Genomic DNA, 10,989 nt, shown 5'->3' on the forward strand with positions numbered 1-10,989 from the left:
AAGCGACAATTAGAATCTATGCCAAGCGTGTCCACGTTGCTGGGATGAAAAACACATTTCTAGTTTCGGTTTTGGCTAAACGCAGACTCGATCTCGAGCCAGTCGAGGTCACACTGAGCGAGTGACAGCCGGACGTGGCAATGTCGACAATGTCAATGATCTCACTCAAACTCAAAGATCTTGAACAAATTTCAAGATCTTTGCCTACATTCAGAACAGTCATAGAGCAACATAGATCAACATACCTTGGTATTTCGTCTTCAGAAAGACCGACCCGTAGCCTGACCTTTCCACCAAGGAAGGCATTCTCGCCGCCTGCTTTGGTCTGGCTTGAATCCACAAAATATAACAGAAGTTCGATGACAGTACCGCTGCACGCCATTTTTGATCTTCGAATTCGAATTTCACTCAAAACTTTTGCACGAAGCCCTTCCATTGGATGAAGTTTGGTAGACTTTTGCAATTTGCCTTCTGATTGGATCTCTTTTTGTCAGTGTGTAATTGGTTCTTTTAAAGGGAAGCAATCGCTCTCAAAATCATATTTCTGAATGTGTTGTTGCTTCCCTTTCAATCGGGGTTGGCTCCTTACCGAATAGACTTGAGGATCATAGAGTGTAATACAGCTGTGAAAAAATGTACGTTGAAAATAAAATGCTTTGCAATAATGCCCATCACGATCACGAAAACAAATGACGATCACGATCACGAGACTTGATTTTTTTGTCATCACGGATCACGGGCAAAGTCCCATCACGATCACAGAAATGGAAATTTCGGCAATCACGGTCACAGAAAGGTCAAAAAACGCCAATCACGATCACGGTTTTAAACCCTTTGGGGCCCTCTAAAAAGAAAGTATTCAACATATCAGAAACAGCATAAAGAGAGAGAAGCATGTCCCACCGAAACATAGCTCGCGTTCACAAAATCAGTTGCTGTTCCTTCTGAGTATCCATCTCGCATGACAACTAGGTTGCGGTCATCTGAAAGAAAAGTACAAGACAGTTTCATTGGATCGTGAGCATTTCTCATTGACGCCATTTGGTTTAATTCTTTAAAAAAAAAGTTTTTGGGTATAAATAATGTTATTTCTAAATATGTGTAATTGTTAGTAAGCAAAATACTGACCGTATGTAAAGTCGAATACAAACGACACAATCAATATTACGTATATTCAATGACACACTCTTAAATGTCACTAGAATTGTTCTAAATGCTTACATGGTAAGATGGAAGCGAATCTGTTCTTCTTGAAGTTCTTTTTCAGCTGGGCGACCTCCTGGGGTACACCTTCAGGCATGCTATCGAGTGTCTGAAACAGACACACACAGACGTACAAAATATATAAAACGACACACAGAAACATAGACATATATACACCAACGCTCAGACATCAATTGAACCCGCTCGCACGAACGCACGTATGCACGCACAAACGCACACACACACACACACACACACACACACACACACACACACACACACACACACACACACATACACACACTTTTAAGAAGTACCAGCTCACTTACAGCAAATTCCTCCTTCAGATTTCCCGAGGCCAGGGCGTCCACCAAGTACTTCTGCACGGCGTCCAGCTTGGGTTGCGTCGCCTTGAAGCTGGCGTACACGTCTCCATCGTCATTGTAATACACGTTATCGTCCTCGTCGTAGTCAGCCGGGTCTGCCACCTGTTGCGTGGAGATGGGAGTTCGGGGCGGTGGGCCGCTTGCTGGTGCTTGACCTTTACCCTGTGTTGAGGCAGGTGCTGGGGCCGCTGGCTTTGCTGGCTCGGACTGTATGTGTGCCGAAACATCTGCGGTGTTGTAGTAAATATGGCCTGCGTCTTCTTGGTTATTTCCGTTACTTGGTTTCGTTGCGACCATCGGTTTCACGGCCGCGCTTAGTTTGGTGGATTTGGGAGTCTCGTAATCTGTCGAACAGTTTTATTGTCATGAATATATTTCCACAAATGGTCTTTAATAGCGTACTTCCGAGCATTTCCTTTTCTTTTGTGTATTTATTATGAACATCCAAACATTCAGTGTCTTGCACTGGCTATGAAATGAACATTACTATGCGATTAAGAGATAACTGTTTTGCAAATGTTTGGGAGCACACATCAACAGTTGTCGAGCTGTCATCGTTTCTCCCCCACCGGTATTCAATACAAAAGAAGTTTAAGACAAGAGGCAGAGTTGTCAAATGTGCAAAATCTGAAGAAGAGTCCGCATGTACATAGCTTTCCGTGAACAGTTTACTCTCAGTTTCCTACTATGAAAAGATAAATGCAACAACAACAACAAAAGTCAACATCAAGCCACAAAGACTAAATAAGACCAGGGGAAGATTACCTGTGACAGGATCAAAGGACAGTGCTGTCTGTCTGCCCTCGGGTTTGGCCGAACTTCTTGTGTGCGCTGACCCGGCTTCCGGTTTGTTTCTTCTTCTCCTGTAATCGCAATATGTTTTTGGAATGAACAAATGAAATGACGTCCCATGAAAAAATCAACACATGAGCCAAAGTGTTTATTTCAAAGCAGTGCACTTGTTTTTCTGAAAATATGATTTTACTAATTTACACTTTTTCTGGCCCTTCAAACCAGGAAGTTTACAAAAGTACTAGATTTTTTAGGAAATTTTCGAAATCCCCGAGTGAAACAGGAAATTTACAAATTTACTGAAATTTTCAGGATTGTGTCCATTTCCTGGTTTTGAGAATTCACTGGAACAAATATACAATTGGTACACATACAGCAAAGAAGAGACAGAAGTAGAATAAGAGGAAACGAAATCGCTGCAAATATAATCTGAGTATCTACCTATTATCTACATATCACAAGATAATTATGCGTATTTGGTTACAATGAGATTAAGTAATTAGATACATTTGCCCTGTAGGGGTGCATATGTCAAACATTTCTACAATGGTGTGAAATAAAACAGAAATGCGTGCTGTTCTGATTAAGGTGTTTCGTGAAAGAATTATATTCCATCTCTTTCGGAAGGATACCCCCCCCCCCCCTCCTTTCTCCTAACGTATACATTCAGACTGTATTTGTTAGGTATTTTCCAAGTTAACGGATGCTCTTATTCGGTTTGGAGTTGTGGACGACAAGGCTGTCCTCATTTGAGCCCGAAGTTGAATTCGCGAAGACTTCGCAGTGCCTTTTTACCCAAAATTCAGTGCCAAAGCTTCGTGCAGCGAGCTTTGTAAAGTAGACTTCGCGTAGTAGCTAGACTTCGCTCATATTAATATCAGGCTTTAATATGGCGATTGACAAGATCATTTTTACAGGAAGGGAGGCACCCTAAAAGGTGGCTGGGAAAAGAGTCCCCCACGACAGATTTCTGTCCGGGTCAATCCTTCATTTTGCAGCGTTTTGTCTTCTTGTGATAAACTACATACAACAAAACTCATGGTAATATTCTATATATGTTACAGTAAATTCATCAAACCAGTCAATTTGTAAATTCACTCCGTAAATTTACCAATTTACTGAAAAATTCAGGAAATTTACAAATTTACTGAGTTTGACACCCAGGAAATTTACAAATTTATTGAAAATTTCAGTAAATTTACAAATTTACTGGTTTGATGAATTTACTGTAACATATATACTTCAAACATGTATTGGGACATACAATTTTAAAGTCGAAAAAATCGCTTCTGCTTTCCGTTACGGCACACCATACTGTATTTGTAGTGTGTTGTTTAATTGTCATTATGTACCTTATAATGATGACGGCGAGCACCCCGCAAAGACCAATCAACGCCAAAACACCGACAACCAAGCCAGCAATCAGCGGTACGTCTGAACCAGGGCTGGACACTTTACATGCAGATGAAATAGTTAGATTCATGGATTGATCGATTGAATGCAGATATATGTGCTTTGAGAGACGGTGTGTGTGTGTGTGTGTGTGTGTGTGTGTGTGTGTGTGTGTGTGTGTGTGTGTGTGTGTGAGTGCGTGTGTGTGCGTGCGTGCGAGCATGCGTGTGTGTGCGTGTGTGTGTGTGTGTGTGTGGGGAGGGGGGGGTGTGCGATTAGTACAAACAGTTTAAATCAAATTCAAATATAAAACTGAAAAACCCTCACAGGTGATACAGAAGGAACTAAAAGTACATCTGTATTTGAATCCATGGCTTCAGAATTATACATCTGAGCGTTTACTGTTGCTGTCATTAGGTAGTTTAGGCTTTTTGTAAGCCGGTCCCGCATAGCCATGTCGGCTGAAGGGACGATACAAAACTAAAAAACATGTTTGAAGATGAGAAAAATAATGTTAACGTTTACTCTAACAAAACGTTTATTGCAAACGTTAATTAAACGTTACTTTAACGCTAGCATGCTATCTGGGAAAACAACATGAAGACTGGAGAAAACCTTTTGAAACATCCAAGGCCTGCCATCGCATGTGTTATTTAATTTATTGAAAGGATGGCAGGCTTGTTACTTCGACAAGGCACAGTTTCAAGACAAAACAAGCGAAGACAAGTTTCGAACATTCGCATAAAACTTCGCGCGGTTTGCATTGATTGATTTGTTTCATGGAGTAAGATTCTTTCAAATAGAATAAAGGTTTGCTACGTACCTGCGCAGAATTTACCTTCGAAGCCGTCTAAACAGCCTGCTTCACAGTGTCCGTCTTCATGATGACAGACGCCATTGCATTTCCCACATTCCTGTGAACATCCTTTGCCGTACTTGCCCCCTTCACAAGCTAAAACACAGAACGGATATGACAGCATGTTTCAGGCACAATAGGAAGCAGGAACATGAGCACACTATTAAACAACTCGACCACTCAGGGACTGAGGGACAGGCGGAGAGACAAAAATACAAAATAAGAACATAGTGTCTCGTATCGCATCAATATTGCTTTATTTTACCCTTTGGGGTCGTACAGAATTCGTTTATGTCGGGATGATCGCTTCAAAGATTGTTTTAAATCTACCAAATGATTCTGTGTCAGTTAAGATAATGCATTATTATAGTTTCCTTCGCATGTTTATCAGCTGACCAAAAGTGAAAAACGTGTGTGTTACTTACTCTCATTGCAGAAACCCTTTTCTTCCGGACGGTATCCTGCTTTACATCCACCGACACATCTGCCTGTGTCTTGTTCACAGGATCCGTCACCATCACAGTTCGCACTGCAGTTCAGTTCACAGCTGGCTCCGTACCTATTCCCGGTGCAAACTGAAAGAGTGAGAGCAACTTTTGTAGTGAGGGTTGCATAACCAGTAGAAGTGTTGTGAAAGAGAATATGTTATTGTTGTTTTTCTACTAGTGATGTTCATCCATGAGGATAGGCTAATTGTCAATTGTGCACATTTTGTTGCGGTCATAATAAAGAAGCAGATGCTTACGCCCAGGTATAATTGAAGATTGGACTATGTAACAGCTAGCGTGCGTAATACGATATTACTACATACAAGCATTTGTGTATTGTGAAAATATGTTACGGCTTATTATATTACTTAATGTAGTTTTAGCCACAAAGATTGTGCAAGGACTAATCTACCAAAACGGTAAAAAAAACCCAGAAGAACCAATGGTTGTGGTAAAAGTCTGCCCAGCTTTAGCTTATTTGTTACTGAGCTTGTCCATATTGTACGATGGCGAACTTCGAACGTTCAGTAGACCTGTGCACAAGTGGAATTAGTTCTACATGAAACACATTTAAAGCCGACATGTTTCGTATTTATAATGTAGGCCTTTCAGAAAGCATGGTTGCCACAGTTATTTGACATCGTTCACGTTATAAATATATTCACAATGTGAATAAATGCTAAAGCCAGACAACATGTTCGTTGGGTTGTTAAACAGCACTGCCGCAATTGAGTATAAGCAGCTCAGCCAGTCAAAGCTCGTCAAAATTGTTACCTGCAGTGTTTTCTGTCGATGACATTGTTCAACATGTTTACATTAGCAATATTGGGGCTTAGTTTTCGATAAAAACCGACTGGGCGTAGCGATCTTTCGCTCTGTACGTATAGTGGTCGGCATTTTTTAATGTCAGGGGTCAATTTACAAGCTCTTCTTCAGTCTCCCTTCGTGTGTGAGGCGAACCAGAGATAAACACACTCAGTGGCTTTGCTAATAGACAGACTATTGGTTTGGTAGCCTTCATGTGTTTATTTAAAAGAAATTCTTGCTTGCCTGCGGTAATTTTGTTGTGGATTTTGCTTTTGTTGAGACTCTCCGGTTCCTTCGTCTAAGGAATTCCATCGAATACAACGAGGCACTGTGGTGTTGTTGTCCATTGAAACGCAAATGATAAAAGGTGAAGAAACTACGAGCGTTTGGTTGGGTTTGCTCTTGATCATCCATTTGCAATCTTCTTCTTGTACCCATGCGAAACCGGTGATTTCTTACCTACCGAATTTGTTTGTTGTTGTTGTTACTGTTACCCAGCTTTTTTTGAGTGCAAACTCGTGACAATTATGAGAATAAAGCTGATGTAATCCTAACGGCCGCCGATGCCAAACGACAGCCCTGAGCCTTAATGTTCAAAATCGGTGTCACTGAAAAGTTTAGTCATCAACTGGCAGGAAAGACGTACAAAATCTGTGGGGAATGTCAGGAACCTAGACGTTGTGGTTGTTGCTTTTGGAGGGTATGCATTTAAGAGGCTGATGAGCGGTTTTTTTTGGTAAGAGTATGCATACAACCAGTGGATGGAGCTTGAAAATCAACGAAGATATGACATACACACTGTAGACATTTACCTTTACACAATGGTGGCTTGAACTGAGGCTGACAGGAGGTACACGCCCCATTGACAGGGTTGCACTGCTCAATCCCACTGCAGTGACCACAATGCTCTGAGCAGTTTTGACCATAACTACCATTCTGACAGTCTGAAAAGGATATCAATATATCAAGCAATGTGAAGTAACACAAATGAAACTAGACCTAGTTTTCTTTTGACATATATCTACATACCCGGGTAAGTGTATCATGATGTCAAATGTTCCATGGATCGCCTCTGTGTCCCCCTCCCCCCCCCTCTCTCTCTCTCTCTCTCTCTCTCTCTCTCTCTCTCTCTCTCTCTCTCTCTCTCTCTCTCTCTCTCTCTCTCTCTCTCTCTTGTAGTGTTTTAATGTCTAGTAGATTAGAAAGATTAATAAAGGACCTAATGCTACAACCTCAATAAGACCCTGTCCAAGCAAAAAAGCATATCGTGAAATATCGAAAGTCCTTGGGAAAAAAAATGCTTAACCAACATATGTGCTTATCATAGGGGCTGTGGAATTTCCTGACAGGAGCAATCAGGGGAGGTGTGTACGAGAAAGTTACGAACCGCGTGTGAGGCAGCCACGAGGTTGGACTGTTTGACCATTGATGGTTCAATGTGAATCTAATGAATCCGACCCCGCAGCTTGCCCCCATCCAGTTAACATAATTGTTTCTCGTGCACGTCAGCACACGTCTCTGCAGAAATATGTAACCGTCTAATGACTCGACTGGAAATGCAATACAGATTGACAATTAAGTTACACCATACTAGCAAAATAGATACTGTTTGCCTGGAAAACCAGTGTTGCCTGATTATGTTTTCTCTTTCTTTTGTTGTACCTGTAATAGCACTTTCCATATAAGCGAAACAGGATAAATGGAAATACTGTTGGTTTGCTAGGCGAAAGCGACTGTAATTTTCCCTGTTGTCCTCATGGAAATCAATATGAAGACAATAATGTCTTTTTACTAGAAGGGCATACAGATTGGTTGGTTTAAAATAGAAAAATGACGAATATAGGACCCCCTATCATAATTATGAATGAGATGTTTTGCTGTGTTCTATTTGTCAACTTGAGGATGCAACTGCCAAAGGTAATACCACCAATCTGTATTTTGATCTACTGGAATGAAAACCTGAAGAAAACGTATATAAGTATCAATGTGTGACTTACTTGTTTTACAAACATGATCAGACGGATCAAATCCTGCAGCACATCCGCGAGGGCATGTTCCGTTGGTGTGATGACAGACATCGCCAGTGCTGCAATTTCCACAGCTTAAACTGCAGTTGATGCCGTATTTGCCCTCATCACACTCTGTTTGAAAACAAAGTGCTTTTGCGATCAGTCAACAACGGTGGTCTAACTATTGAATGTTGCACACAAACAGTGTCTGTGTGTCTGATTGTACGTTTGTCTGTGTGTCAGTCGGTCAGTAGGTTTATCTGTCAGTGAGTCCGTCTATCTATCTGTCCGTCTGTCTGATTGTCCGTTTCTCAGTCCGTCTCACTGTCTGTATTATTATATTAAACGTTAGTGCTGATCGTTTCCTCTCACATGTACAGTTCTAATGAGGTATTAGGATCCTCCAAGCATATAAATCATTAGTTTTGAAAAACACAACTCTGCTCACTCTGTTTACAGTCGTCTCCCTTCCAGCCAGGCTGACATCCGCGAGGACAGAGGCCTGTCACCGTGTTGCACGTGTCATTGTCTGCACAATGTCCGCACTTACCAACACAGTTATAGCCGTGTTTATATGCTGGGCAACCTTTCAAACAAAAGAGAATAATTATATATAGTGGGCTTGCTAAAGACGCATCGTTATTGCCTCAACTATCACATACCCCAAACTGGCAAACAAGAAAACAAAATCAATATAGACAGCAGCATTTGACAAACGACCATCTTTGCTTTCTTTAGAAAGTATGATCTAAAACGTCTGCGGTTGGTTTTACAACAGTATAGTGAAAATGTAATGACATCAGACGATTGTTTCAAAATAAAATAAATATTTTTTCTATTGTAGCATTGATTTTCACTCCTCCTTCCCATCTGTTTGTCCTAGAAAGGGTTAAGAAAATGTGACTGTTTTCATTGAATAAGCCTTGTCAAGATCAGTGTAAGGGTAATTTGAATCTGCCTTACTCTGATTGCAAAAAAGAGTCCTCCATCCCCTGTCACAGCCACTGGAACACTCCAGCGTTGTGACGTCACACCTGGCGCCGTCTCTACAGTGACCACACTGACAGTCAGGACCCACGTAGGCGTCGGCACAACCTGGACAACCATCGTTAACAGTAGATCGCGCTCAGCAGTGAGTATATTTGTATTCACAGCGATGCTGTTCAAACTTGTTTCACCTGTTTGAGTTTTGTTGAGTGCGTGCGAGTGTGTATATGTGTTTGAGAGAGAGGAACGAGAAGAAACAAAATGGCAACAGCAAACCAAGTAAACACACACACAAACAAAAACACAAACAGACCAAAACCACAAAAAAATAAAATGTGTTCATACGAAACAAAAATTGAGGATAGAACACAAGCTAATGAAATAAAGTGTTCCTAAAGTATTAGTTATTTTAATGAAAGATCCAGACTCGAAAATAATATCGTTGTTAAAATAAACGTTAAAACAACAAGAAGCAAGCATATATTATATGTATTTCGCATAACAGTCATCAGTGAAACCTTTTCGAATATTTTTCAAATGTTTATCAAGCGCGTTCTTAAAACATTACAGCTTTATCTTAAGGATGGAAAGAAGGGAGTTATTAAACACTGGTTTATAGATAATCTACGGGCGGTATAGTTGGTGTAAAATTAAGTGATGTACGTGTATATATTGACTGACAGCTCTGAGAAAAATAATTATTTCATAAAAGAAACCTCCCCATGAAACACGTGCGTCGCCAAAGCAGTTGCTTATTGATTAGGAGAAATTGTCAGGGTTTTAAATCTATGTTCTGTTGTTAAGGGTTTCTTCTGTGAATAAGTTTCACCCAATGGTAATGAAGAGAAGTACGTCTACTGATGTTATCAGAGAGAGAGAGAGAGAGAGAGAGAGAGAGAGAGAGAGAGAGAGAGAGAGAGAGAGAGAGAGAGAGAGACAGAGACAGAGAAAGAACAGTAAGACACCGAGACAGAGACAGACTGAGACAGACAGGCAGAGACAGACAGAGACAGATACAGTGAGAGACTGAGAGAGATATGTTACAGTGATAATGTATATTTAGGGAATATATTCCCTAAAAATGTCTAGGGAATATACAGAGAGAGTCCGTGAAACAAATGTACTTACCCCAAACCTGCACCTCACATATGTTGATAAAATTGAAAGCACTGCCCATGTCCCGTCCGTTTTTCTGCAGTCTGACCTCGCGGCCAATGAGAGGCGGTGTACAGGTCACGGTAATGTTCTCCTTCAGATTGTCAAGAGCGGCAGGGTCCGACGAGTCGGGGAAACTGCGACACAGCTGACCACCCACAGTAACGCTTAGCCCTGCCATGCGTCTTCGAACTCCTGCAAAGAAAATAGTGGTTTGTTGAATCACTTCACATAGCCTAGCAACGTAAACCCATTTTCTTGCACATCATTACAAGTAACGTAGCATGCGAGAGGAGAAGGTGGAGGGGTGGTGGGTGTAGAGAGTGATTTTGGTCTAAGGCCAACAAAAAAAAGTCTGTTTACGGTAACATAGGTCAAAAAAATTAGGGTCAGTAGGTCATGATTTAAAAAAAAAAAAAAAAATTTCCCAAAAAACTTATTTTTAAGTTATTTTGCCAAAAAACAAAGACTTTTTTCCCAAATTTCAAAAAAAAGTCTAGGGTCGCGCGAAAAAATAGAGTCGGTCGGGATACCGTAAACATACTCTTTTTTTTTGGGGGGGTGGGCCTAATGGCTTTAGCGTAGCCACTTCTTTACTCTAAAGATCTACACTCTATTGATTCAGTGCTTGTGTGTACTCTACGACAGCATTCTAAACTAAATGTATTTATGCAAATATTAGACAATATTCACCCCTCTGCTTCTTTCTCTCTGTAAACTAGAAGGGGTGTTTATTTTTCGGTAAACACCCAGCAACCAAAAAATAACCTCCCAGCAACAGCCTGAATCCTCGATAGCTCATAGGTTGAGAAGCTTCACTTTCTGGGCACAACTTTTACGACAGAAAAGTTCCTAACGCTCAAAAGTACGAAATATACAACTCTGGAGCAAACAATACAAACATACCGCATTTA

At 40.9% G+C, this 10,989-nt stretch overlaps 1 protein-coding gene and 1 long non-coding RNA gene across 2 annotated transcripts in view; one reads left to right on the forward strand and one right to left on the reverse strand.

The window, feature by feature from the left end:
* Positions 1-5,197, forward strand: part of LOC138964806 (uncharacterized) — an 8,514-nt gene extending 3,317 nt beyond the window's left edge. Inside the window, exon 3 of the long non-coding RNA XR_011455218.1 lies at positions 5,066-5,197. This is a non-coding gene — a long non-coding RNA (uncharacterized lncRNA). The remainder of the gene's footprint in view (positions 1-5,065) is intronic.
* Positions 1-10,378, reverse strand: part of LOC138964787 (receptor-type tyrosine-protein phosphatase alpha-like) — a 22,524-nt gene extending 12,146 nt beyond the window's left edge. The window contains exons 1-12 of the mRNA XM_070336834.1: positions 10,049-10,378; positions 8,897-9,028; positions 8,382-8,519; positions 7,922-8,065; positions 6,737-6,868; positions 5,055-5,204; positions 4,597-4,725; positions 3,734-3,833; positions 2,355-2,452; positions 1,533-1,933; positions 1,222-1,312; positions 904-983 (exon numbers count right to left, since the gene is read on the reverse strand). Of these exons, the coding sequence (XP_070192935.1) occupies positions 904-983; positions 1,222-1,312; positions 1,533-1,933; positions 2,355-2,452; positions 3,734-3,833; positions 4,597-4,725; positions 5,055-5,204; positions 6,737-6,868; positions 7,922-8,065; positions 8,382-8,519; positions 8,897-9,028; positions 10,049-10,256 (1,803 nt within the window). The 5' untranslated portion in view covers positions 10,257-10,378. The remainder of the gene's footprint in view (positions 1-903; positions 984-1,221; positions 1,313-1,532; positions 1,934-2,354; positions 2,453-3,733; positions 3,834-4,596; positions 4,726-5,054; positions 5,205-6,736; positions 6,869-7,921; positions 8,066-8,381; positions 8,520-8,896; positions 9,029-10,048) is intronic.
* Positions 10,379-10,989: the final 611 nt, after the last annotated feature.

The sequence above is a fragment of the Littorina saxatilis genome, linkage group LG4 (assembly GCF_037325665.1).
Source record: "Littorina saxatilis isolate snail1 linkage group LG4, US_GU_Lsax_2.0, whole genome shotgun sequence".
Classification (NCBI taxonomy): Eukaryota; Metazoa; Mollusca; class Gastropoda; order Littorinimorpha; family Littorinidae; genus Littorina; species Littorina saxatilis.